This window comes from Nyctibius grandis, chromosome 2 (genome assembly GCF_013368605.1).
Source record: "Nyctibius grandis isolate bNycGra1 chromosome 2, bNycGra1.pri, whole genome shotgun sequence".
In the NCBI taxonomy this organism is placed as follows: domain Eukaryota; kingdom Metazoa; phylum Chordata; class Aves; order Nyctibiiformes; family Nyctibiidae; genus Nyctibius; species Nyctibius grandis.
The window spans coordinates 51,218,201-51,244,795 of record NC_090659.1 but is presented as its reverse complement, the minus strand read 5'-3'; the positions used below and the strand labels follow the sequence as shown (position 1 = coordinate 51,244,795).

General features: G+C 40.0%; 4 protein-coding genes and 1 long non-coding RNA gene across 16 annotated transcripts in view; 3 read left to right on the top strand and 2 right to left on the bottom strand.

The window, feature by feature from the left end:
• Positions 1-5,467, top strand: part of MGAT4A (alpha-1,3-mannosyl-glycoprotein 4-beta-N-acetylglucosaminyltransferase A) — an 85,183-nt gene extending 79,716 nt beyond the window's left edge. The window contains exons 13-16 of the mRNA XM_068425043.1: positions 1,359-1,437; positions 3,485-3,551; positions 4,597-4,709; positions 4,882-5,467. Coding sequence (XP_068281144.1) covers positions 1,359-1,437; positions 3,485-3,551; positions 4,597-4,709; positions 4,882-4,908 — 286 coding nt within the window. The 3' untranslated portion in view covers positions 4,909-5,467. The remainder of the gene's footprint in view (positions 1-1,358; positions 1,438-3,484; positions 3,552-4,596; positions 4,710-4,881) is intronic.
• Positions 5,468-10,606: 5,139 nt separating this feature from the next.
• On the bottom strand, positions 10,607-15,659 carry UNC50 (unc-50 inner nuclear membrane RNA binding protein). The gene is made up of 6 exons (XM_068395280.1): positions 15,589-15,659; positions 14,666-14,949; positions 13,639-13,759; positions 11,612-11,751; positions 11,434-11,535; positions 10,607-10,879 (listed from the first exon to the last, which is right to left on the bottom strand). Exons 2-6 carry the CDS (start codon positions 14,943-14,945, stop codon positions 10,743-10,745), a joined length of 780 nt encoding a protein of 259 aa, XP_068251381.1. The 5' UTR covers positions 14,946-14,949; positions 15,589-15,659; the 3' UTR covers positions 10,607-10,742.
• A 69-nt stretch (positions 15,660-15,728) lies between these two features.
• Positions 15,729-18,908, top strand: COA5 (cytochrome c oxidase assembly factor 5). Its single transcript, XM_068425033.1, has 3 exons — positions 15,729-15,925; positions 16,403-16,486; positions 18,606-18,908. The coding sequence occupies exons 1-3, from the start codon at positions 15,824-15,826 to the stop codon at positions 18,645-18,647; spliced, it is 228 nt and encodes a 75-aa protein (XP_068281134.1). The 5' UTR covers positions 15,729-15,823; the 3' UTR covers positions 18,648-18,908.
• Positions 18,909-22,813: 3,905 nt separating this feature from the next.
• Positions 22,814-26,323, bottom strand: LOC137677635 (uncharacterized). The gene is made up of 2 exons (XR_011050300.1): positions 26,080-26,323; positions 22,814-25,669 (listed from the first exon to the last, which is right to left on the bottom strand). It is a non-coding gene; the product is annotated as an uncharacterized lncRNA (long non-coding RNA).
• Positions 26,324-26,373: 50 nt separating this feature from the next.
• The window catches only part of INPP4A (inositol polyphosphate-4-phosphatase type I A), a 142,222-nt gene continuing 142,000 nt past the window's right edge, over positions 26,374-26,595 (top strand). For all 12 annotated transcript variants that reach the window (XM_068395654.1, XM_068395658.1, XM_068395669.1 and 9 more), the window contains exon 1: positions 26,374-26,467. The gene's annotated coding sequence lies outside the window, so the exon portion shown is untranslated. The remainder of the gene's footprint in view (positions 26,468-26,595) is intronic.

Here is a 26,595-nt window from a genome sequence, read left to right as displayed (position 1 = left end):
TCAGACACATTGGATAAAGACAAACTGGAATTTACATCTCCAATTATGTCTTAATAAATTGCAAACCGAGCTAACGTTTGTAATTTTAATCAAGTGATAATTTCTGAACTAATTTTGTCCCTGGCTGGTAATGTATTTAATGTCAAAGATGGTGCTTACTGTTAATTTCTCTGTTCCAATTGAAGAAAGGTTTGAAATGTGTTGATAGATTTTTTTACGTATTCATTTAAAAATATTAAAAGTAAAACAGGCTTGTTAAAAATGGCATCTGAGTAGGTGTAATATCTAGATAGTTTTTGACAGTAATCTGAATAAACTCTGTGGTCTACTAGAAAAAATGGTAAGGAATGAACAACTTCTCAAGCGTTGATACCACCTAGTGGTAAAAAATATTGTTACTTGTTTACATAATATGTATTCAAAAGAATATGAAGTTTGTGCTATATATAAAGAAAGGGGAATTAAACTGTCTTTTGTAACGTTATCTACACATGCATAGTACTGCAAAAGCTGTTTGAGAGTGGGCAGCTAGAATTCGAACACTTGCATTTCACTGCTTGATACGTATAGAGATGGTTTTAATGCCATTTTATACATATTCACTCTGTCCCATTTAAAAAAAAAAAAAGAGAAATTTCATTAAATGCACAACTGAATGAGGGTAACGGGGGCTTTGTACAGGTATTTAAAAAAAGGTCCTTTTCTGTGTGTGTATACACATCAAAAACATATGCTTTTGTTTTAAAAAAAAAAAAATCCCTCTTTGGAATAGAAGTTTGAATTCAGGTAACATTAAGGGTGTGGATATGGGCTGGGAATTCCCGGCACAGTCATTAATGAGACTTTGCAATGAACCAGAGCGGAGAGCTGTCTTGGGGAAAACTGGCCTGACAAAGTGTTGATTTGGACAGGTTCCTGGAACTGGTTCAGAAAGGATCTGCAGAGTTCATCCTGTGGGCACAAGGAGGGAGTAATGCGTGGTGGGGAGCGATGGGGAGAGGCTGAAGGAAGGCAGGGCTCCTGCTGCTGGAGGTGATACCAGTGCATGCTAGGCAGTGATGACTACAGTGTTGGTCACTTTGTATAATGCAATCTGTCACGATCAGATTGTGGAAACTACCTGTCTAAGTAAGTTATTGCCCAGCTACTCTTTAACAAATACAAAACTTTAGCCCTTTCAATTACGGTAGTATGTGAAACCATCTTTCATTTCTTATTGCCAGCTGATGTAGGTCCAGTATAAAAGTTACGTTTCTCATTGTAACATCTGTAATGTGACTGTTAACATGCAAGTTAGTAACTTAGCTAATTCTGACTGATGTATGTAGAGTGTTTTATTTTTCCCTTTTCATTTATAGGTACTTGTTTCACAGTGGCAATCCAGAGCATCCAGGAGACATACTTCTAAACACAACTGTGGAAGTTTTGCCTTTTCAGGTATGAATTTATTGATGTGTGTCTTCTCCATTACAGGATAAAAGCAAAACCTCCTAATTTTGTTGACTTTTTTAACAGGGTGAGCAAGACATGAATACTTTTTTTTTTTAACTTGTAGGATCTTGATGCTCTGATGCTCTCACACTTTTTTTAATTGGATCTATTAACAGAAAACTATTGTAACTATTCAGATGTTCATTCAGAGTGCAGTCTGCTACAACTGCTGTTGTTGGTAATTTGAAGGTGAACAAACTGATTTTCTTCCAATTCACTGCTACTATTTAAACCAAAAAAATAAACAATCTTCCCTCTCCTGTGTATTTTGGAAAATGGGAAAGCTAAGTCAATCTGCTTTTTGACTTAGTAAAAAAGTCTTGGTTCAGGAATTGACATACATGCAAATCTTACTATATAGTGAAATCTGGACTCTTAAACCGAGTTCCTTTCTCCTAATTACAGATTTTTTTCTTTCCATAAATCAGTTTTATCTCAGGAGAGCACTGCACTATCCAAAGTATATTCTTGCTTGAAGCCAGATGGTATGGGTTCTTTTTTGTTCAACTAGCTGTTATAGCTAACCATTTATATCACAAATCTCAGAGAGAGGATTAAGGTACTATTTCACACAAGTCTATTTTATTTAGTATTAAAATAGCAAAGTATTTCTATCTTCTCCCATACACCTGGTATAGGTATCTTGAGATCTGTGCCTAAATTACCATATGCTGAATCTCTTTTTTTTCCTCCTTTTTTTTTTTTATTAAAAAAAAAAAGTAAATTATCATGGAGGGGTTCACTTCATTCTTGCAGTCTGCCTTTCTAGGAGTGAGCAAAAATAGGAAATTCTGACCATCCCCCACCCCTAAAAAGAAGTTTGTCAGTTTGATTCTAATTATATAACAAAATATGTGGGATATTATATCATATTACAAGATTTATGGGTTTTGTTTCTCAAGACCTTTGGAAAGATATTCAGCCACAAAACCAGCAGCATCTCTCACTTCATCTGGGCTCAAGATACCACAAGCATGCACAAGATAATGAGAAAAAATGTGCATCAAGCATCTCTTTTTTTGGCTATGCTCGGCTGTGAAATGTTCCTCAAACTGGAGCATCCCTTAAGGAAGTAATGCTACTGAGCTGCTATTGCTGTTGACACCATTTGTGGAAAGGTGAACAGGAAATTCTGCATCTGGCCCGTTCGTAAGCCATTGGTGTCAGCAGAAAATGTCACCAGTATGAGGACAGCAGCTGCAGAATGATAGGTACTCTCCTGAGGGAATTATTTCTCCACCATGGACTTCAGTAGAGGTGGAAGCCCATTCAGGTATTTTGACCTCCCTTAAAAGTGGGATTTTTTTTTTTAAAAAAAAAGCTGATGGATTTAATTTCCTGTTATGTCAAGCATTTTTAATCGATTCCTAGGAAATTCTTACAGTGGGTCTTTTAGTATTGGATCGTGTGATTGTGGTTGTAATTTTCCATCTGTTTTTGTAGCTCTGGTCTACAATTTAATTGTTCTGTGCTTATAGAAGAGGCTTATTGATACCCATCCCTTTTTAGTGAGGCAGTGACAATTGCAATGCTTCCCTCGCTGATCTGATAGCTTTTCATTTCGCCCAAATTCTTACATCAGAAAGTAAGGTGTAAGTTTCATTTGTCCTGAGAGAAATCTCTGGTTCAACCATAGGAAAAGGCAAGATCCTGCCTTTGCTTTTCTTCTACTTTGTGTGCCAATATCTGCTATGTATTCTGTTCACATGGCAGTTACCAAGCGAGTTACGTGGGGCACTTAAAGTACTTATTTTTTCTACTTTGAAGCCAAATACTGTTCAGTTCTGGAACACTACTGCTTTTTCTGTGTTGTTGTTTTTTTTTTTTTTTTGTGTCGGCTTGTCTAAGGCTATAAATAACTATTCTAGGCTGGTTCATAATTATTTAGAAAAGATGGATGCTGAATATATAACAAGAGTGCACGCACATTTGTCTTTTCTTGTCAAAGTCATATGTCAAAATAAATTATCTCATTTATGCTTTGTTGTTCTAGAATGAAGAACTGGTATTAAGCAGAGAAACCAAAGACAAACGCTTAGAGGATGGTTACTTCAGGATAGGTACGTCACAGAGGAAAGAAATGTGTATCGTTACTATCGCAACAGTTAAGACATTTTCAATAAAACCAAAACAAACCTAAAACTGAGTTTTGATCATTCATTTTGGGGTATGTGCTTGTAGGCTTTACTTAATATAGTTTCCAATATTTCTTTTATGAGACTGATGTACCAAACAAAGATCTAGTGTGACTCTTAGTTTTAGTGCAGCTACATACAACTTCTTTGCCAGAAGTAGAGGCATTGTAGAGGCATTTTGAGGTTGTGTAAGGTCACCTCTTCTGTCCTGTGACTGCACAAGTGCCTTTGAGTGAGCTGTTGTGCTTGTCCTGGATTTGAACCCACCCTACAGACAATCAGCTGCATCATTGTGGGATGAGATTGGCATTTCCATAGCCAAGCAGCTGTTGGGGAACGTGCCAGGATACCTGCTGTCAAGGAAGAGAAATTTTACTCGTGGATTGTGTTTAGCTTGCTGGACACAGGTTGGGCATCCCTGTTACAATGAAAGCAAGGTTTTTTTTGTCTTAGTGAATTGCAGTTGCTGGGTATACGTTTTAAGTGTAAAGTCTAACTGGGCTTTTAAATTGGATTCTTAGTCATCCTAATGTAATTGAAGATTCTTTAAATAGGAATACGTTAAGCATGAACGATATCCCTTGTCCTTAATCCTCCTTGAAAACACATAAGCCAGGGACTTCATGTTTAGTTCCATGATACTAAATGAAAATCTGTGCCAAAATCTTCCCAGAGTTTGAAGTGCTCGTACCCATACACAGTTCCAAAGTTTAATTCTTATGTGTAATCCTGTTCAGATTGGTGTGCTCTGATGATACGCCCCATCTTGTTGCTGCTGCAAAGCTGAATCTGATATCAAAAATCACTGGTTGTCTTGTTTCAGGAATGTTACCAGTCAACCCTACAACCACCAGCAATAGGTTTCACATGTGAATTGTGATACTACAGATACATTTTTCTGGACACAGATTTTGTACTTTAGTTTGTTGAACAGGAGTTAATTGAGGATATACTTTTGCTTCTTTTGCAGGCAAATTTGAAAACGGTGTAGCTGAAGGAACAGTTGACCCCAGTCTAAACCCTATTTCATCATTCCGGCTTTCAGTGATACAAAATTCAGCAGTTTGGGCAATTCTGAATGAGGTGAGAGGTGGTGTAACCTTTTAAAAATAAAACCGGCAAATGTGAGATTTCTTCATTCTGTCAATGTGTTGAAGCTCAAAATTTTGGCTAATGCTGAGAACAGTCACCTCTTATTACTGTGAAAGGTAATACCCTAAAACATGACTTCTTTTCTTCTGATTCTCTATTTCAGATTCACATTAAAAAGATTACAAACTGATCATGGAAATCTGCTTTAGAGGAAAAAGAAAGAATCCTTGAAAACTTATTCCTATGAAATCTGACATCCTTAGCAAGTCACAAATCAAAAATACTGAGCATGCACCTTACTCCAGATTTCTTTCATTTTCACTTGAACTCTACCTCTTGTGAAATCTACTGTAGATGAGAAGATTGTATGTACCCCTTCTTATCTGATCCATCCAGAAACTGATGCTCCACACTGATAATGTTCGTCTGAGGCCTAAGTTGTCCTCCGCTTTCATGTGACTACCATCTTATGGTTACAGAACCCCGCTACGCTTAACCTATACTGTTTTCATAGTATAGTAATAGAGAGAAGTTGTACATATTGTTACATTCCTTGAAGAAGAAAAAAAATATAATTATTGTTAAATATGTTTTATGAAGGGGGTGCTTTCGGAGTTCCATTTATTTTCTATAACAAGAACCCTCTTTTATAGACTGTCAGGGATATATATTAAAAATGTTAGGGATATTTAATTTATTAAAATAATTTGAAAAGTACATATTTTTATGCAGTAAAATTTTAAATGGATATAGGTTTTTTTTATGAATTCTCTAGTTTAAGTTATCTTTCTACATTTTTCTTTGGAGATGCAAACATAAATTAATACCATATTTCAAATATACTGCCATGTTTTAAAAAAATAGATTAAGTTTCTAAATCATGTAGTTTTGAACACAGAATCTGAATGATGTTCAGAGGCATTAACAGAGTTCTGAAGAGCATTATTCTTTGGGGCTATGGAAGTCTACTATGTACAGTTTGTAGCCACATAAAAAGCATGCTGAAATATTGTTTCATATTATGTACAAAATCTGCAGTGATTTTAGACTGAATCCATTGCATTTTAGAAGAATTTGATTCCAAACAGTTCTTTCTAAAAATCTTTGTAGACATTTCCTAGCCTGGACAAATTCATTTTCTGTACTGAAAAAAAAAAAATCATTCTCCAGCTTTGCTTTGGAGTGACAGAGGTTACCTTTTATCAAAAGAATCAATAGTAGTTAGATACATTTGATCTACAGAGGTCTCATTTTAAAAAGTTCTGTTATTGCAGTGTTTATTTTAGATACATTACAGTGAGTAGTTACAGTTTATTTTTTTTCTTCCATTGTTCAAGAACAAGGTTTCAGTTTGACTCCTTTATTGATCAGTGTAGTAACTCGCACTGACTTTTAATAGGAACTGAACTGGGCCTGAAGTTAGTACCCTGTCTTCTCATTTCAAGGGAGACAGCAGTGATCTTAAGTGAAGCAGAAACTTGGTCAGGAACAGAAAGTGGTTTGGATTAAATCCAGAGTGGAATTGTTGCAGTACTAATGCTGCCGCTGCTCTTAAGGGTCCTTCTGCTTAGGTGCTTATGTGTGAGGACACATGCATGGGAAGGATTATGTTACCCAGTCAGAAATGGTCAGGAAGAAGAAGGCAGGCAGAAATTCCCCTCTCTAATAAGAATGAAGTGCCTGATTGACACTGGAAGGAAGCATCTACCCTGGCTTGGGGATTCTCAGCTGTGCTGTGAACCAGTCTCCTGGAACAGGTATCTTGGAAGCTGGCCCAGTTTTCCCTGCGGAAGAAAATCTCCATTATCCCCAACATCTTTGTGGTCAGGGCACAGATGCGCAAAACCTGTTGCAGGGTCCCTGATCTAGAGCGGGGATCTTGAATTCGTATTTCCAGCGTGAATGTTCGACTAATAGATTTGGCCTCATCTTCATGACATATTTATAAGGAGCAGGAGCCTAAACCTGACTCTCCAGCACTGCAAGCTGAAAGCCATCACCACTGGGATATAGAGTCAACCTGTCTTTTCTTCTGCCTTGTTGGAAAGTTGTGTTGTAGCTTTGACAGTTCAGCAATATTCAAGTTTGAGAGCTTAACTACTTTTACAGACCATAGTCATTTTGGTTTAGCTATGTTGTCTGAGGACATAGGGAAGACAAGATCTGTACACAGAGGTAAGACCTTCTGTTTAGACTGACTGGTGTAAGTTGCAGAAAAGTAGAAACCTATGAGCAGGCCTTGTGTACTTTTTTCTGATTGCATCAGATGCTGTAAAGAAAAATGTTCCTTGGAAAGCTCATCTTGCCCATAGAAACTGCGGGCATAAGCTAAGCATTGGTGTTGTAAATGGAGTTTATTTTTAGATTTAGGAACGTGGGTGAATAGGCTCAGAATCCCATGTGAATCTAGCCTGTTGTGCTGCCACAGCCCAGTTCGATATATGTATAATGCCGTGCCATCAAATTATTGCCATGTAATGGCTTTTTATCACACATGAGCTAGCAATGGTCTAAGAAAGTGTTTAGGTTTTCTTCTCAGCTGTGCCTGTGAATGAATGATGCAAGTAATTTAAACTATAGCTATTTATTACAATTTAGATTGCAGAAATATGTTAGATTCTGCAGTTTCTTAATGTAAGTAGTTTTGCTGACAGTAACGTTCAGCTTTTTCCATGAGTTCAAAAGTTTACTGGTACCACTTATTTAAGCAAGCTGTGTGCTTATTCTCAAAGCATCACTGTTCCTGATGTTTCACAGTAGTTAAGATGAATCATTGCTAATATACCTAAATATATAGAACTCTTACCACATTGATTGCAGGACTCTGGTGTTACCAGTGTATTTAGTTTTCAAAAATGTTGACATGAAATTTATCAAAGACAACAATTAACTAGTGCTTGGTAAAATATGTGGGTTTTTTCTAAAGATTGTTGCATTTTTAGTACATTGTACTAGCAGGAGTTGGAAATACTCTGGGCTGCTTTAACACTTTGTATGTTCCTGAGCTTATATGCTCTCTAAATAAATGTGCCACATTAATACAAATTACGTTTTGTACATTCAGGTAAATTCAGACCTGGTGTAATCAGATAGTTCTGCGAGTTTGCTTGGAAATTTTGCTGAGAAATAGAAAAAGCAGGGAAAATATTTTCTACCTAATTATCTCTGCAGACAGCTATTTTGGGCTTTCTACCTTTCAAATTTCAATCGCCAAGTCAGGCCGAAGGGGTGCAAGCCTCCATCCTGGAATGGTGATGAAATAAGACTGCTTTCACTGCTTGGCTCAACAGTCGTTAGCTTGGGCCCTGTTTATGACTGGGCGTACTCCAGAGAGGCTGGTGTCTCTTGCACACGTCTCAGTCGTAAGTTACAGTATTACCACAAGAGTTCCTCAGCATCTTAAACCTGTCATCTGATTTGGGGGAGTTTTTTCCCTACATTTATTTAATTGCAAGTTATTTTTGTTGTGGCCTTAAAAATCCCTTCTAGGCCATTGAATCTTATAGCAATCAAATAATGGGAAGTGTTTCAAAATAAACTGCATTATCCTGTGATCCTATTAGCTTCGTCTGATACCGTTAAAGCTTCAGAAAAGAGAACTTTTGTGAAACCAAAGGCATTACCAGAAACCTTCATTATCTTCGCAGATTATTATTAACTCCTTATTCTGGATGCCGAACAGACCGGCTGATATGAGCACTGGCTTTTCTGAGCTGATCAGGATTGCTCTGGACCAAGGAAATACACGACTGTCAGTATAATAATGTTGCTTTGTTCATTCAGTGGGTAGTCCTACTGAAAACATTGTAAATAACGTGAACAGGATGCGATCCCAAATTAGCACTTTTTATTTAATTAAAGAGTGTTTCTAAAGCATAGGATAAGGCTTTGCGCTTTTGCAGGCATCTCAACCATGTATTTGCATTGATAGAAAATATTCCTATACATTTGTTTTTTCTTAACTGAAAGTTGACTTAGAAAAGTTCAGATAAACATATGATTTGTGGACCAATAAGAGACTGGACACTTCTGTCCTATCACTGCTTGTCTAGCTCTTTCAAAAGCAGTTTTTAAATACCTTGAGTCATTTTAGAGCAAAGCAATTGATACTTTGCCCACGTGATACACGATTCCTTGAATGGGCTGGAGTGCGATTAGTCTTTGACAAAATTGAAGAACTGTGTAACATTTTTCCTTCATTTTTTCCCAAGTATATAATCATTTCAGTAATCTCTCTTTTTTCTTGGAAATATCTGCTCCAAATGAAGTATTGTAGTAATTTGTAGTTTGCTTCCAACTTATTTTAGTTTTGTGGGGGAAAAAAAGAATGAAATCTCAAATCTTGCTCCCCTGAAATAAATTAACCCTAGGTTCTGTATTTGTTCTTACTAGGAAGGATGTATTCTGAAAAAGCTAAAGCAAGTAACTAGTAGAAAGGGAAAAAAAAACCCCTATGTTTTTAAATCATCTTTACAATCACCAGCATAATGCTGAAAGGCTATTAAACAACTGGTGTTTTCAGGCTAGCATTGACTGCTGATGTGAAAAATACACCCCACACCGACCTAATGAATTTGTCTTTGTCATTTTTCTGACCTTAGTCAGAAACCTCTTAAGGGTTTTGCTGATGTCTGCTGTGAGCAGCTAGAACTTCAAGTAGCTCAGTTTTGAGAACAATGAGGCGTTCTTTCAAGGGGACAAACTTTGATATCTCTAAAGGGAAGGGACACAGGCCCTGGGTCCTTCACTGATGTCAATGGTATCACAGCATAGGGCAATGAAGTACGAAGTATTTTTACTATTGAACTGAAGTGGGTGATCACTGGTGCTAGGATTCCTGTTAGGGAAAAGGTGTACAGTTTGGCTGCAGCTGCCTGCGGGACAGGAACGCGTGCTGTTAGCCAGGGTGGGAGCAGGTTCTGACTGGAATCCTTCGCCTCCCACGGCTCAGTGCTTTCCTTGTTAAAAGGGGAACGTTGCTCAGTGTCTGCTGAGAGGGGAACACGAGTCTCTTCAAGCCTTAACAGTGGCTGAAACACACAGTACTGTAAGATGCACTGCCAGCATATTTGGTATTTTAAGATACATATAGTTTTTCCTTAGAGATTAAATTCTAGTATTGAAATATTAAGTCTTACTGTAACCAGTTTACTCTTGCATTGTTTTGGAAACTGAATCCTAGTGCTCATGTTTCATACTCAACACTCTGCTTTGGAAAGTTGTCATCTTCATTTTCCAGATCGTTTTGTTTGTGATGGTCAGTTTATACTCCTGCCTTGTGCACTTCCCAGCTACAGGCATTGCCACGAGCCCGCCCTTGTAGCCGAACTAAGTTTGTACTTTCCTTCCATGTTCATTCACCTACCACTCATAATGATGGATGTAATAATACCCACTGGACTTGTAGAGACTGGGTTTAAAAACTTGCTGCTATATTTGGAAACCTGATATGGATCATGTTAACTGTGCCTTTCATCACTGTTTCTTCTGTGTGCTGGAGTTGTCCATGTATATTTGAAGTAGCCATTAAAATAAACCTGTTCTCAAGTTCTTTCATAAAAGGAGGGGACAGTTCCGTATCTAGAGAGAGTTGTTGCTTTACCATTGCAACACTATGAAGATCCCTACTTTCACACACTCCCAAGGCAAGGTATTCCAGTATTAAATAAAACTGCTTTTCAGTGTCACTTAAAACCCTCATAATATAGAGCTTATGCCCGTATGTGCAAAATATCTGCAGTAAGAGTTATGCTAAATAGACTTGTTGCAGTTAAATTTAAGCTACAGTGACGTACAAGTATCTCATTTTTAGGAATGTACTGCGAAAGTATTTGAACAAAATTGCTAACATGTTTACTGTTGTAAATATTTTAATAAAAAAAAGGACACTTCAAACTTTTTTACACAATTATCTACAATAAAGAGAAATTTACAACCATTTACAAAATGTTCTTAATGTTTTCTTTACTGCCAAGACAGCTAAGATAAAACCAAAATAAACATTAGCTACATGACGTCCTGGTTTTATTTCACTCTGTATTTATAAAAGGAACAAAGCATCTTGGTGAAGTTCCATCCACATGCTAATGAGATCAAATAGAGCAGGATGAGCAGCGCAAACGGGTACAAAAGAACAGCTGTGTTCTTCAAAAAGGGCAATGCTGAAACAGAAGCAACAATGAAGCAAGTACAGAGTAGTGCTCTTTCAAAAAAAGGTGCTTCATAGAGAATGGCCACAGGGAAAGATACCAAGAAAGAATAGTACTGCTCTGCCAGCCACCTTACAAGGGCAGGTTTGTCGTCTCTGCCCTACTAGTCCTACCATTATTACAGATTCAAGAGTAAATTGGTTTAGGTAATGCCCTGGGAAATAGTTTTACCTAAAACTATATTGAGTCACTACACAATTTTTATCCAATGCAAGCGTTTTGAAGTGGATTTACAGAGAAACAAGAAAAACAAGTTGTCATGCTCCAGGTCTAACACAAGAAGGGAAATTGGTACGGTGAAGAATATAAAGTCTTTGGTTAAGACGTCCACCCAGCTGCAAACACGGAGTGGAAAATTTCTATCAAACTTCTTTTACCACAAAGAAAGAATTACTTCAATGTCCAGCTGAGCCTCTGCTTTACAAGTTAATAGACTAAGAACAAATTAATAGACTGAAATCATGCTCTTGTTTTTAGTCAAACAAATAGAAGGTGCTGTTACTTACCACTGTATCCTAGGAACGTCACATAGATGTAATAGCCGATTGCAATCAGCCATAATGTATTCCCAACAAAATACCCAAAGACAGAATCAGATATGATGACATCTGAAAGAGACAACTGCTCTCAGCTGTTTTGCTAGAACATAATTTTGAAGCAGAGAGCACAAAATATTCTACTTACAGTTGATGAAAAACAGCTGGATAAAGTGCAAAATGACTAGAAGTGGATAGAAAGCATTCAGGTGAACATCAAAGGCATAGCCCCACTCCACATCATAGTCTCTGTTCTGCTGCTTCACCAAGTACTTATTAGAAATGAACCTACGTGAAAAGATATTTGAGAATGTTGTTAATGTGAATCTGACAAAACGTTGGTTTGAGATAGTGAGCCATATGTGATCCTAACTCTCTACCCCGACAAAGTTTCTGCTGTCTGGGAGAAAAATATGCAAGAATTATGCAGACCAGAATATCGTTAAAACATTAAACTATAGTTACAATCCCTTGCATTCAACAGGCAGCCGAAACACACTTGGTAATACAGAACCAGAACTTTTTTTAAAATAGATCGGTTCTACGATTTATCAATGCAGTTGCAAGTTCACAGGCAGCGTGCCACTTTTGTTTGTACACATGGGGAGGCGACTTCAGAAAAGTGCTTGCACGTGATCTGTACACCTCACGCTGGGACAGCTTATTTCATCTCTACAGCAATGGCGCACTGCAAGGACAGAAAGAGGGCAGGCTGGCACTCTTAAGGTGAGCCCATTCTTCTTATTGAAAAGAAGTGCTAACAACATGCACTGCCTGCTGTTACAGATGACTGAACAAGCCTTTAGAGCTTGAGCTGTTTTCTTCAGCTCAAGTTCTGCTGACATCAGAAAAGGTGTCCCATTTAGAAGAGGTACAAGGAGTCAATATATGCTTAGAAATAAGAAGTTAAGAGACCAGAGCTTTCATGGTAGCTTCCTCTGACGTACTCTTTGTGCCAAGGGCAGGGTCAGAAGGAGGCAGAGCCTGGGTGCAAGGTGAGGCGAGGCAAGAAGGGGTTTAGACTCATTAGGAATGGGGGAATTTTTTGAAAAAAAGGTGAGCCTGCACTGGAGGAAGGGACTTGAACCAAACTGCAGCCAGGTGACTGGTAGTGAGGCCCTGCAGAAGCTGATTAAAGGGCAGAGGAAAACCAGCAGATGCTGAAGGCTTTCTGGTTCAGGAGACTGCATCCCAAGTCACAAATTGCTGCAGGCTGGGGGGAAGCATTAGTATATGCTCTTCCCCAAGCAACTGTCCCAAACAGGAGAGTAGGTCTCATGGACCTTTCATCTGTCAGCTACAGTTCTTGTACGTGCCTCATCCTGAATCTCGCCATTACAAGCAGGAGTTCCTGAGGTTGCCGTTTAAAAGGAATCTATCCCTTTCCCAATCAGCATCAGTTTAAGATGTCAGCTCCATTACTAAGAACTCATTAAAGTGCCCTTGCTTCCTTGTAAGTTTTCATTTTCTGCTGCTACCATGAAAAAGTTCTTGGTAAAATAAAAATTCTTCCTTTGGTGCCCTCACCTTGCCACAGTGCAGAAACAGTGACTTCCCGTTGTTTTGTGGTTCCCTTGCTGGTGGAGGACAGATCTATAACATGCTGAGGTCTGGGTTATAAACTGACTCGCTACTGCCTCTCCCTTTCTGTAAGCCTCTGGCCATTACAGCGTAAGACTAGCAGCAACTGCCACCAGAGCCACACAGCCAACACGCACAAAATAGAACAGACATTGCTTGTAGTGGAAACAGCTAAAATCTTCAGCAAGAAGCAAGGGCCAATTGTATATTGCCCTGCTTAAACATAATCATCCTCAGGCTTACTTTACTGAAGCAGTTCAACCAAAATAAGGAATGATGAATTTTTTTAGGTCACCAAAATTTTTATTTGGTATTACTGCTGAAGATAAACCAGCTCAAGAAGAAAACAAGCTGAAGTGTTCATCATAATACAGACTTTCTGAACATTCATCTTTTGCAGGAAACAGTAAAGAAAAAGATCTGTTCTTTTTTAAAGCAACATTTTGAAACAATTACCACAATGGCGCAAAACCTATAGTCAATATTTACTTTATAATTTTGCCCCAACCAGAGAACCAAATGTCTTGCAAACAGCAGAGCACTATCAGTGTCCCAACACCAACACTGAGCTCAGTTTCAGACATCACTACTTACCACATTAGAGTTGCAATCAGGAGGCCAACGCCTACACAGTCTATGAATACAACCCAAAGTAGCAGCTTTACTGTTTCAAAAAAACCCATGTCCAGCACAAATCCAAATCCTATAGTGGACACTGAAAGGAGAAAAAGATTATTAAAGTTAGCTATGGAAAAAAAAGCACAAGATCTTAAATTGGTATTTTTTTGAGCATACTGTTACAAAATCTCCAGTTTCCTTATTATTTTTCTCCCCGAGATTTTTAGTCCAACAGCTCATTTTCCCCACTGAATACTAGGTATAATGAAATTTCTTCATAATATAATCCTTTTAACAGATTGCTGAACACTCATTGTACTTGGGGTTAATGATATAACTGTTGTATTGCCCCCCCAACTATTTTTTAAAGATTCACACAATGCTATAATAGAATATTCTTTGTTTTATAAAAGCTCTTTGTAAACCCAAACCATGCATGTGGTGATACATACTTTTATTTCAGAGTTAATAGTTTTGATATTACTAACAGCAATGTGCTATATAACAGAAGACGACTAGGATAATACTGCATTTGCAATTCAGTCTAAAAATTACATGAGACACTTTGTTTATAGCTTAATTCTGCAATATAAAAAATTTCACTACAGCCTTTATTGTAAAAACAGTATTTTATGTGTAATGTTCAGATAAACCAAATGTTCAGTATTTTTTAACTAAAGTATTACTGTGTGGCATGCGGTTTTATTACTGTCTGTAAAGTTACAGAGAATTACATGGTTTAAAATACAACAGAAAATGAGTTGCAATAGAGAGATTAATTCAGGACTACATACTATTAGTTATGCCTCCTCTGTGTTCTAATTCCCACCTTTACTTCCAAAAGGTTAGGCCATTTTCTTCTAATTCTACTTCGATTAAACGATAATCCGTATGGACTGGTCCTTTTTATTTTGTCCTTGTGTGTGTGATTAGAAGGGCCACGAACGTTCATCCCTAAACTTTCCCTCCCTCTCTTTTAAGCTGTCTATCCCCCGGCACTCACCGCAGAGCCAGATACTGAGAAGTACTAAGAAAGCAGGATCATCTCTCGCCCACTGGTCCTTTGTCTGTTTTCTGTAGTGAAAGTTCCTATAAACCCTCTGGGGTGAAGTAAACAGGTAAAGCATCTGCCAAACAGCGAACTCAAAGTCCATCTGTCGGAAGTGGAAGAGCCTCCGCAGGTACTTGTAGCGCTTGGCCCCAGCCGTATGCCTCGCAGCATCTCTGGGGCTCAGTGCGCCGTTGCCCTGGCTCCGAGAATTAACTGAAGTGGTTGGCAGCATTTTGCTAAAGAAGGGATTTCAAAAGATGCATTTGGTTGTGCATATAACGAGGACTAAAAATAAACCCACGCGATGCAGGCCACGTCTGCAATACTGAAGTTGCAAAAACTGTGCACGAATACAAACCACGAGCTTTACAGCCGGGCGCGCCACGGCCCGGCAGTCACCCTGCTGACTGCTGGGGAGGCAGCGAGGGGAAACGAGGAGCAGGCAACAGCACTGCCTGTGGGGCAGCTCCACGCCTGCGCCCCCATCTCCCCAGCCCCACGGGGCTGACCCGGGAAGCGGGCCCCCTCCCGGGAAGCGGGCCCTCTCGCAATCGCGATTCAAGGCGTTAAGGCCGACGGGCTTCGCGGGAGGCGAGAGGCCGGGGCGCGCAGCTAGTGGCAGGGGATGGCCCCCCGGCCCCCCCGCTCGCTGTTCAGCCCATGCCGGCACCGCCCGCAGTGACCCCCACACCCGCCCCCCGCCACTCAAACAGCCGCCGCCCTCGCAGCGGGACCCGCACCTCAGCGCCGGGGCGGGAAGCGCCGAACCTCCTCCCTCCCTCCCTCCCTCCCTGCCCCCTCCCCCACCCAACTGTCGCGCCCCACCAACAGCCGGGCTCACGCCCCAGCGTGCGGTGAGGGGGTGGGGGCCTCACCTGCCGCCCCAGCCCGCGGCGCGACCCCCGCCTCGCCCGGCGCTGCCGCCGCCACCTCCCGCAGTACTTCCGGCAACGTCGGCGACGCAGCCGCTGCGGTTTCCTTCCCGGAGACGCCCCGCCCCTTCCTCCCCCCGCCGGAAGTGGCGGCAGGTGTGTGTGCGGCGACATGGCGGCGGCCATCGGTAGCGGTGTCTGGGCAGGCCGCAGTGAAGCGTAGAGCAGCCTCGCCGCCATGCCCAAGTACTACGAGGATAAGGAGGAGGACGGGCGGGCCTGCGGGGGGGTGAGGGAGGACCTGCGGCAGTGCCTGCTGGAGAGCCCCTGCGTCCTGCAGGTGAGCGCTGCCGCTCTCCCGGGAGAAAGACCGGTACCCGCCGGCCCCACGTCGCTGCTGCTGCTGTACTCGCCTCCCCCGGGTTAAACCCTGAGGGAAGCGCACCCCGAGGCCTGCTCCCCGGCCGGCCAGGCGCACGGAAGCCGCTGTCTGGGGCGGCCCGCGACGCACCCGCGGCCCTTCCCGGCGTGGGACGTTTTCTGGCGGGGGAGGGCTGCTGTGAGGGCCGAGGGGCGCGGAGTGGCGGCCTCCCCCTGGCGTGAACGAGCCCTTCGGAGAGAGAAGCTGTTATCTCGTCCCTATGAAGCCTGTTAATTAGTGTTCTAAGTAGGTTAAGAAATTAGAACTTAAGAAGAAAGTGCAAGTCACCGTACCATAGCAAAATCCCAAGCAAACCTTGTCTGAAGTGTTTTGATGTCTCTCTGACAAGCTGTAGAAATCCATTAAGTTTTTAATGCTTTATTTTTCATCTAACAGGAAAACAAAAGCCCTAAACAATGTTTGAGGGAAGGACACTGTAGGAGTTTGCAAATTACATTTTTTGCATGCAAAAGATCAATGGTAAGTGTTTGTGGTGTGTTTTCTGCTAGCAGCCTGGATGCTTTCCATCCTTTTGCCTGTTTTCTGAAGAAAACCCTTTAATTCAGTAAAACTGGTGTCATTCCATGACATTGAATAATTGAATTCTATTTAAAATACAGATGTTATACACTGTTCTCGTGAAGAAAAAGACACAGACTGTAAACAAGATGGGGAAAAAAAGTGTATTTAAATTGAATTAGGCTTAGCATGTGTCGTGTAAATGAGATAGATTTTTTTTTTTACTTCTTTTTTTTAATAAAGCTTTAGTTTAAACAATATTAGTAGATCAGGTAGTTGTACGATATTGATAAGCTAATTTTTGTCCGTGAACAAAGAACATTTAAGGAAAAAGTGTGTCCTACTGCAACTGCCACTGTTGGAGCAGGCTCTTGCATTCATCAGTTTTCTTGGAGGACCTGAATTGATAAAGAACAGTTTTGTTTTTTTTATATAGTAAGCTATCAAGTATGGTAGTGAGAAGCCAGTTGTAAAAACGTAATTAGATAAAGTTTCCCCATTTTTGATAGGAGTTCCTTGTCTAGAAACACATTGCTTGTGTTTCTAGAACACTTAAAAAATATTTAAGATGTGGCAAAGATGGTATCACAACTTTCTAAGCATGAGTAGTGTGGAGTCGTTTTTATTTTTAGCTGATGTGATACGTAATGAAAAACATGCAGCTGAAACTGTACCTAAAATTGTTCTTCCATTCCCTGTTTTTGCTTAAGTCATAGCAGCTTTTTGTCCCTGTCCTATACGAACTGTATTAATCCATAAAGTGACAAATTATTATTTCTGTGGACAGGAAAAAGTGCTGTGTATTTAATGTCTGAAATGTCTATTTGACACTGCAGTAGCAGTATGTGTATCTCCAGATGATAGGCCTGTATTTCTGTCTGTAGATCGTTAAGGGAGCCTGATGAAACTAAGTTTCATGCGGGAAGAGGCCTGGCTCTTGTATGATTCTGTTTAACTGCTCCAAATTCTAAGGCTGAAGAATGGCATTTTTCTTGTCCTGTTAACTCTGTACGTTTCAGTAATAGTGCTCTGCCAAATTTCTTACTTGGTGTAATACTGAGGCTTAAAGAGTATTTAAAAACAAGTTAGACACTAAATGCAGGTATAATTTACAATATGCTAAAAGCATGAGGGATTTTTCCTAGGTGCTATTTTCTTTGTAAGGAAATAGAATCTCTTTATCAGAGGAGTAAACTTTAGTACACTTTAGATATTAAAGTAGGAACAAGGTTTAAAGTGGAAGCTGCTTGGCTATCGGACAAGCTGTGCCATCTTGCAGTTTAGCTCTTTACAAATTTTGCTGCAGTTCTGAATCCCGAAAGAGGGTTAGTTAGGGGAGATAAGAGATACGTCCTCAATCTAATATCTGAATATGGCTGAATTGCAATCTGTAACTGCCATCTTGAAGACTGACTGTCTAAATTCAGCCAAATTCTCCTGAGATCAAAGTATGTTTTTCTGCTGCACTGGGATATAACTTGCAATTTAGTTTCAGTAAGTGCTGCACCACAGCTGTTAGTTTTGCTTTACTGCCATTTTTTGCCTTCCACTAAATGCTTTTTTGTAACTACCAAGAAGAAACTTGCAGAGTTTACAAGCTGAATATTATTTCAGTTTTTACTGATTTTTTTTTTTTTCCAGACAGTTGTTGTATTTAAGTTATCCCTGTCCTCACTGACATTTGCAGCGACTCCCACTTAACCCAATCTGAATTTTCCTCCTTCAGCTTGTCAGATAAGTTTGGGAAAACACAACTGAGTAGATTTATGCCAACTTGTTTTCATGCGTTCCTTGCCATCCCATTATGCGGTTCTGTCATTTGTGTTGTTATGCTTTTCATTCCAGAATGCACAGGATTCTTATCGCATAATTTTAATTTTGGGTGAGATTTAAGGTAATACGTCTGTATTATCTGTATTATTCCTGTGACTTGTTGGCTACATCACTGTTTTTCTTTACAGTGACTTCTGCTTTATTCTCTGCTTTCTTCTGATCTTACAAAGTGCCAAGATAACACAAGCACTCTGAAATATATCTTTTGCAAAATATATGGTTTTAATATATTGACTTCAATTTTCAGTTGGATACCAGGGCAAGATTCAGAGGAAGGAAGGGGTACTGAAGTCCTCGTGAAGAGACCCAGCCATGGGAAATCAAGGTTCATCAGCACTTTAAGCAAAACAGAGACTGAAGTAAGATGATTGTATCTGCTGCATCCTTTCATGCAGTGTTTTTGTGGAAGGTGTCTACTCCTGAGTATTCCAATAGATTGACCTGAATGTGCATTTAAGTGTTAAAAAGGCAGCAAGCATAAAACTGCAAGTTCTGGCCAAAATGGGTACTTGTCACGCACTTTCAATAAAGTATGTAAGATCCAGAATAAGCTGCAGAGGTTATCAATGTGTTTTGAAGTGGTCTTTTGTGGTTTTACTAATTCTGATCATGTTTTACTATTATAAATAATATGAGATATGGAACTGGGAGTTCACTCGACTGGTATCCCAGAGGATACCTCAGGATAGAGCTGTTTCCAGAGATGATGAGTTAACGAAGGTTGTGAAATGTTTGCGCAAGCTGCTTCCTCCCCAATAGGTTTGTTACTCAATAAACCTGTACTAATAGGTAGGAGTGGAGATGTTTTTGCAGTGCCACATACACAAGGATGGAATCTCTTTCCTCTTGCTACAAATTCCTTTTAATGTGATGTACATGTTTATTAGCACAGTCTAGTCTCGTTGGACAACTAGATTAAAATTTGGTTACTCTAAATTAAAGGATGTCTGATTTATCTTTCAGTAATCTGTCTTCCCCTTGTATTGACACAAGTACAAGAGAACGATAGCATTATTCTACTCAATGCCTTGAAGGCTGTATGCCAGGATGTAGCTAATTATATATCTTTGCATGGGTGAGGAAGGTGTTCCTCAGGCCAACGGTTAAGGAGACCACGGCTGCTATTACTGTGTTCTAGAAGTGTTTACAACAATATTTGAGTTTCTCTAAGATGACCCTGAATGATCTTTCTGCATTATTTTCTAAGCAAGTGTATAAATACTAATCCAAACATAGGTACAAACTAGGGAGGATGATCTGAACTTTATTGTGTTTATAGGAAGTCCTGGTCCACAGATTTACTTTGTGAACATTTTTCTTGTTTTTACTTTGTCATTTCTCTCTAAATTCTTTGGTTCACATTTATGCGTATAAAATGTTCAAACTGCCATTCCTATTAATTTAAATTGTAACTAGTTTCTGCTGTATATTTCTTACAACTTGCTCTTCCTTTAGATTTTTTTTGTGCTGAAGCCAAATTTTATATAGTTTCATAAAACAGCTGCAGTGAAAAAGCAAATAAATTAATACAGGAAAATACTGTTTTGCTTTCCTTTGATCAAGGATGACAGTGTCAGATCTGTCTGCAGTATAACAGTGTTCTTCGAGACATAAGTAACATCTATTAATTAGTCTCTCTTGCCCCACCCTGGTAAGGAAGTGGGATTTATGGGCGTAACAAACATGAAATACTGCTTAACCTATGACTGTGGCCAGTACTTACTGATTCTATTTAAGAACTTGCATCTGAAGAATATTTCTTTCCTTCCTTCAGTGTCTCTACCTCCTTCCCTGCCTTTTGAAGCCTTTAATAAATAAATGGTAGTGTAACTCTTACATGTGGAAACTTAGATAACTTCAGACAAGCTGATTAGAAACAAGATTAGGAAATAGTGAGAGGGGAGAGAGCCATAGTAACTTCTTTTCTTGGCTAAAGCTTATAGCCATGTGGCTGATTTACATTTAGTCTGAACAGATGCATGCAACACTTACTGTTTGTAAAATTGATGACTTCAGTGAATGAGTGCATGTTGATTATTTAATTCTGTCTTAAGCAACTGCTCTGTGATCAAAGTATGTTTATATTCCTTGTATGTGTAGGATTTTATTTTTGCAATCATAAATCAGTGCCGATTTCACATTTTCATGTTCTGTTGATCACATGAAAGCTAGTTCAGTTGCCGAAATGCCATAAACATCCTTTGTTTTCCACAGCCTGGTAACCATCTTATCTCTTTACGTATACTAAAATGGTAAATTGATGTGTTCTATAAGAGTGTTCTTAAGTTAGCACTCTTAATTTCAAAGTATTACTCACAATCCTTCTCCATGGGGAAAAAAAAATTTTAAAAGGGAGTAAAAATAAATTTAAAGCTACTTGGCAGGTAATTGAATGTCAGAGAGAAGAGTGGGAATGGTATGTGTGTTTGGTAGTGAAGGACTCTTCCATGGTCTGCACAGGGGACTATAGGCTTGATGCTTCAGGTGATCTGTTGCTTTCTCAGCCATGATCACTGAGCATCACTAATGGTGCTGCAGCGACTCCTTTTGGAAAGGAGCAGGCAGATAACTTTAACTAGTTAGCTATGATCTGTTATTTCTAGTTATTGGCTTGATCCAGTGGAAATCAAGTGTTAGAATTAAATGCAGTGTTTGCTATTGGATATTTAAGGATTTAATAATTAATTTAACAGAATACTTGTATTATTTGATTCAATAGAAATCTCTTAGTGTCAAAAACTTCCTAATGGTTCACTAGGCTATCTAGGACAGTATAAAAATACATATAATATGTATCTAAATACCAGCTTGCTCGAAAGACTATCATTGTTCAATTCCAATATTGTGTAACATAATATTCTGTCTAAAAATGACTAATTATATAATTTCCTTGGGACTTTGAGCACTGTCCTACTTGAGAGCTATTAATGTTTCTTGTGTGAAAAATAAGTTGTTTCATTAATGGAAAGCCCTAAGTACTATAAATATGGGTATATGATTCCAGCTTTTTTCCTAATACACAAAATGGTTTTATTTGAATATACTGATATTTCTAAGTCTCATGCCATGTGCTACACCACTGGCTTTTATTAAAAAAATGCACATTTCTAATCTGTGGTAGATTTTGCAAGATTGAACATATAATGTATTTGAACCTGTGAAATTGGGCTGCTGAGGACAAAAGCTTGAAATGATGTTAAAAGGATCTTACTGGTTTTAGAATCACAAATAAATGCAGTGCTAATAATTTATATCAAGTAAGTACAGGATGCAGTTTGCAAAAGCCTTTCACACCTGCTCTAATTTCTCCCATTTGTTTTACATGGTGGCAGTCAAAGGGTGCCAAATGCTGTAGAGATTGGCATCGCAGACTGTGGCTCCATCAGCGTTAGGACCTGTCTGTGTTGTTACTACATCTAGTTTCATCAGTTAACATGTTCTGTGTGTAGCCCAATCCTGCAAACATGTTTTTATTTACATAGCTGTAAACAAATATTGCAGAACTACTCACATGTTTATTACGATAAAAAATAGGCCACAGTCATTTGGTTCGAAATTCTGTAGGATATTGACTCCGTTCTTGTAAGTTAGTATGAAGTGATAAGCGTATTATTTAAGAAGAATTCATTTAATGAAGGTCCATGTGTATATATATTGAAAAGTGAGAGAAGGGAGTTGCTGTTTAACAAGTATGCATGCATTTATCATTTGTGTTATGTCTCTTGAAAGACAAAACCTCTTTAAAGAAAAAAAAAACTTTTGAAAGCTTTTCTGCTACTGGAATGTGTGTGTTTGTATTACAAAGAGCTTCATTATTCACTGGTTGGCATAAGAAATTGGTTATGTATTCTCTCTTCCCTTTTAAGTTTCTGGGGAGTAGCAGGTTGGATGATATGCTTTTTTTCAAAGCAAACTTTTAAAATAATATTACTATTTCAGTGGAAGCCCAGAACAAACTAGCCTGACACCTCCTGCTCATAAGAAGAGCACTAAGTGAAGTCATCTTCTAAAAATGCAGCCACGGAATGTAGGTGGTAAGCAGTATCTGTTATTTAAGCCTTTGGCTGGAAAACTTAGAAATACAGAACTGTAGCAGCTTTGTTGACATGAAGAATTTCGCAAGTACTCATGCTGCCTTAGCACTTGATATGTGGTCATTTAGCATATGTGTATTTATTCTAAATATGTATCTCATTGTCTATAAAGCTGAAGAGCATGACAAGAGTTTTAATTTCTGTCATAAACTCTAGTTCACAGAATAGTAACTAGAAACCTTAAGATCCTTTCTCCTTTTTCTTTTTTCAAATGTGCATGCTGAATTATCTGTCTCTGGCATGGTTTTGCTGCAGATATCTCCAGACAACTATTAACCAGTTATTTCTGTAAGTGGTAGTACACTCCACAATGACTTGGTTGACACTGTAGGAAGAAAATTCTGTAAACAGAGAGCGCACCTTCTTGAAGTGGACTGTGCTTTATTTTCAGGTTTTACGGTAGGTTGATTAATAATGTCCTTAAACATTGAAAGGAGAAGCAGCAACAAGATTAGCATTTTAATAGTTGCTTAATGATGTCAGTAGCAGGTGATATATTTCAAATAATAATGTATTTTAGTAGATAAACATTGAAAATATTTTTTGTATCAAGCTGAGGTTTGTCTTGATGAAAGCTTTTGTGTGCCATATTCTTTCTTTGCGTGTAAATACTAATGGGCTGCAGTGAAATGGAAAGGAATCATTTCTTAAAGGTTTTTGGTAACAGAGGAGATGATACAAGTGAATCTCTGTGACTTAGAACAAGATATCCAAAACTATTTTTGCAATATTGCTACTATTACTTTAAAAGGAGCTAGGGAAAAAATAGTGAATATAGAAATTTGTAATTCATAACTTCCAGTGATAAACTGTGCTACTGTAATATTGTATTGTGTTGTCCATCATTATCATGAAGGATGAGGAATATAGACTTTTTCGGTCAATTTATGGCAGGAATTTCTAAGGCTTTTTTGGTGGAGGAAATTTTGAAGTCTTCTGGTACGTAGGTCACAGAGGTCTAATATTTGTTAGATATTGGTTGTCTCAGGCTTTTCATTCTGTATCAGCCATACCTCTCTAGTGGCTATAGAAGGATGGTTTCTGGAAATCTGAGTGGAAAGAGATCTGTTACAGGTCGTTGTATCACTGGCGTACTGAGGAAGATGAGGGTAAGTAGTGTGCTGAGGGGATTGGTTATCAGATGTGTACAATTTTTCATTTCTCAATATAAAGGCAGAAACTACATAAAGCACTTTATCAGATGAGACTGGACATCCAGTGAAGTGTCTCTTCCTGCTTTGTATTAGCAGTTAAGGTAAGAGAGTTTGACACCCTTCATCTAGTCTGACCTCCTGTGAAGGTTAAGTTTTTATGCTAGAGAAAGGCGTTGGCTCTTGAGAAGGGCGTAAAATGTAATTACGTCGGGTTTTGATAGTGTATTTCAATAGCTAGTAATCCGTCTGTTAAGAGTGCGTGTCTGTCTTGTGATTAGAATTTGACTTCAGCTTCCGCTTACAGGAAAAGGGGAGGGGATGTCTCTGCAAAAGACGTCAGTAGTATCTTGTATTTTCTTGCTGGGGATGCATTTAAAACTGAAAAAACGCTCAATATTTTTTGATGAAACGCATGGATTGATGTCCTAAAATCTTGTGTTATGCCTGTCTTCCTTAGTCCCCTCATAAATCTGTGATCTTTTAAGAAGGAGATAAACCTGTTACGTTTTTTTTTTCAGTGATGTGCATATGGGTAAAATCCCCTCTTCTTTCTTTGTTCACTATTGATGTGCTTCCAAGGTGCATGTCACATTTTGTCACAGTGTGAAGCTGGGATCTCGTGTTCAATTCCTTGTCCGTTATGACCCTGATGCCTTTTTCAGAGTCAGTAGTTTTTCAGTCTGCTGTTTTCCCAGTGCTCCAGGTACAGCTTTGTATTCTTTTCCTTGGCTATAAAAGAAAAATAATAAATTTCGAACAGTATGCTTTATCAGCTGTTCCACAACTCTTACTTGATGGCCCAGTTCTTTTGTTCACCGTAGTGCCAGCTTTTGTGTTGTCCACGAATATAATCAGCAGTGAGTATATACACGCTTCCACATCTTTGAGGAAAATGTTGAATAGTCTTAAACCTGGTAATGGTCCCAGGGCAGCTCTCCAAGTACCTCTGCTCAAATACAAGTACCTCTGACAGTTAGTTCTTGAGGTTTGCTACTTAGGTTTTCTTAATCAAACAAATCTATAATCTTACCAAAAAAACAGGTAAATGAAAAACCTGCCTGTGCTATCCATTCCTACCCTGCTGTTTTTTCTCTTATTTTTGCCCTGAGCAACTCAGACTGCTCTGCCTATAAATAACATGGTGCTTCTCCATGTCCTTCTTCAGTGCTGGTGTAAGAAGCGCCCTTCTTTCTGTTGGGTTTTAGTGCTGTTTTGAGTCAGTGATGCTAAGTGAACATCAGTAGTAGGCACTGTTCTTCCAGGGTCCTTGGTGGGGAGTTGTCCAAGCCTGATGTTTTTAGAAGGTCGTATTTTGGTTGATGATAATTAAAATTGTCATCAGCTACAAATAAACTACAATGTTTAGTGCTTAACACTATCAAGCTCTACATTAAAATTGAAGGGTGCTGGTGACAGTGTCTGCTTGCTTTCTAGCCTGTTCTGGCCAAGTATATTTAATACTTTTATGAGAGGATGGCTTTAATCTTGCATAGTATGCAGAGGATCTCCTATTTTCTGTCTCCTTTTTGTTTAAAAACATGATATGGTTCATTAGTGCTGTGCTAAACTATGACCAAAGATCAACATCAAAAACCACATGTTTGACTAGGCATTGAAAATAAGCTCTCCTCTGTAAGTTCTCTCTGATTTTTTTTGAAACAGAAGGGCTTGGATCAATCCTGTCACATAGCTAAAAATGGAATTTCACCAGTGGCAGGTGGAAAGAAAAATGAAAACTTGAAGCTGCATCTCCTGGCTTCTCCATCCAAATTCAGATCGTATTGAGGACTTGACCTGGCAGCATCCAGCACTGGGGGACTGCAACAGGCAAATTAAAATTCTTACACTAGAGTGGGGTTGGGACTGCCTCAGCTGGTACTTGGCAGTGGTCCTCTGCAGGTCACACACAGTTGGCTGGAGGCATCCGGACAAGTGTGTCTGTGTGCGTCTCAGTCATTGCCCACTTCAGCGTCTTTCCTGTGTGCAGGAGCCCTTCGCGTACCTCCTGGGAGTTCCCACGGGGTGGCTTGTGAGTAACTTGTCTTCCCCTTGGCATTTGTGCACTGTGTAAAAATAACAGAATGAGCCAGAGCTGGACTGTGACATCTTCTTAACATTCTTTCAAGTTACACTTGACACTGAGGAGGTTAAATCCCTCCGCCATAGCAGCGTGGTATAGAAATTGGTTAAGAAATGGAGCCCGGACTCCAGCTATACAACAGTTTCAACAAATGTGGCTGGTTGAGCCAGCTATCAAGCAACTTCAACTGTGGACAATGAGTCAGGATGAATGGAGGAATCATGCTAGTGTTTTCATTAGAAAAGAAAAAAAATCTGGATTATGATCTTAAATTATTTGGCCCAAGCTTCATAGCTGCAATGCAGGTACTTTTCAGACCCGTGACATTTTCTTTCTCGAAATCCCCAATTCCTGGCTGCAGATGGTGATACAAGAGAGAATCCCAGTACCTACGTGTTTTGGATCCTTTGGAGTCGGAGATGACAAAGCATGAAACAGCCGGCGGCCGGCTCGGAGGCCGGAAGGCGAGCCTCGCCGCACCGGAGGCGTGTTGAAACCAGGCTTGTTTCAGCCCCGGCGGGCGGGCGGTGCCTGCCTTGCCGTGGCCGTGCCTTCCGTCCCCGTTACTCGCCGCCCTCCCCTTCCCCACCTGCCCGCCTCCCGCGGCGCGGAGCTGCGGGGCCCGGCGGCGGGCGGCCGCAGGGGGCAGGGCCCAGCGGCGGGGCGGGGCCTTCGCTCCCGGTGCCGTCACGAGCGGGCGGCCGTTGGGCCGCCGGAGCCGCTGGGGGTGCGGGGCCGGTGGCTGCTGCGGGGCGGTGCCCGGGGAGCCGGCGCTGCGGAGGTAAGCGAGGGGCACCTGCCGGCCCAGAGGGCAGCCGGGGAGCTGCCCCGCCGCGCTCTGAGGAGGGGACCGAAGGGAGAAGGTGCGCCTCCGGGGCGGAGGCCGGCGGCTCTCGCACGACTGAGGCG

Bases quoted from the DNA above. Each gene is read 5' to 3' on its own strand.
- COA5 (XM_068425033.1), top strand. From the start codon at position 15,824: ATGCCCAAGTACTACGAGGATAAGGAGGAGGACGGGCGGGCCTGCGGG. The intron at 15,926-16,402 runs GTGAGCGCTGCC...TTCATCTAACAG, and splicing joins AGAGCCCCTGCGTCCTGCAG to GAAAACAAAAGCCCTAAACA. The intron at 16,487-18,605 runs GTAAGTGTTTGT...TTCAATTTTCAG, and splicing joins TTGCATGCAAAAGATCAATG to TTGGATACCAGGGCAAGATT.
- UNC50 (XM_068395280.1), bottom strand. From the start codon at position 14,945: ATGCTGCCAACCACTTCAGTTAATTCTCGGAGCCAGGGCAACGGCGCA. The intron at 13,760-14,665 runs GTGAGTGCCGGG...TTCTCCTTTCAG, and splicing joins TCTCAGTATCTGGCTCTGCG to TGTCCACTATAGGATTTGGA. The intron at 11,536-11,611 runs GTAAGTAGAATA...TGTCTCTTTCAG, and splicing joins CCAGCTGTTTTTCATCAACT to ATGTCATCATATCTGATTCT.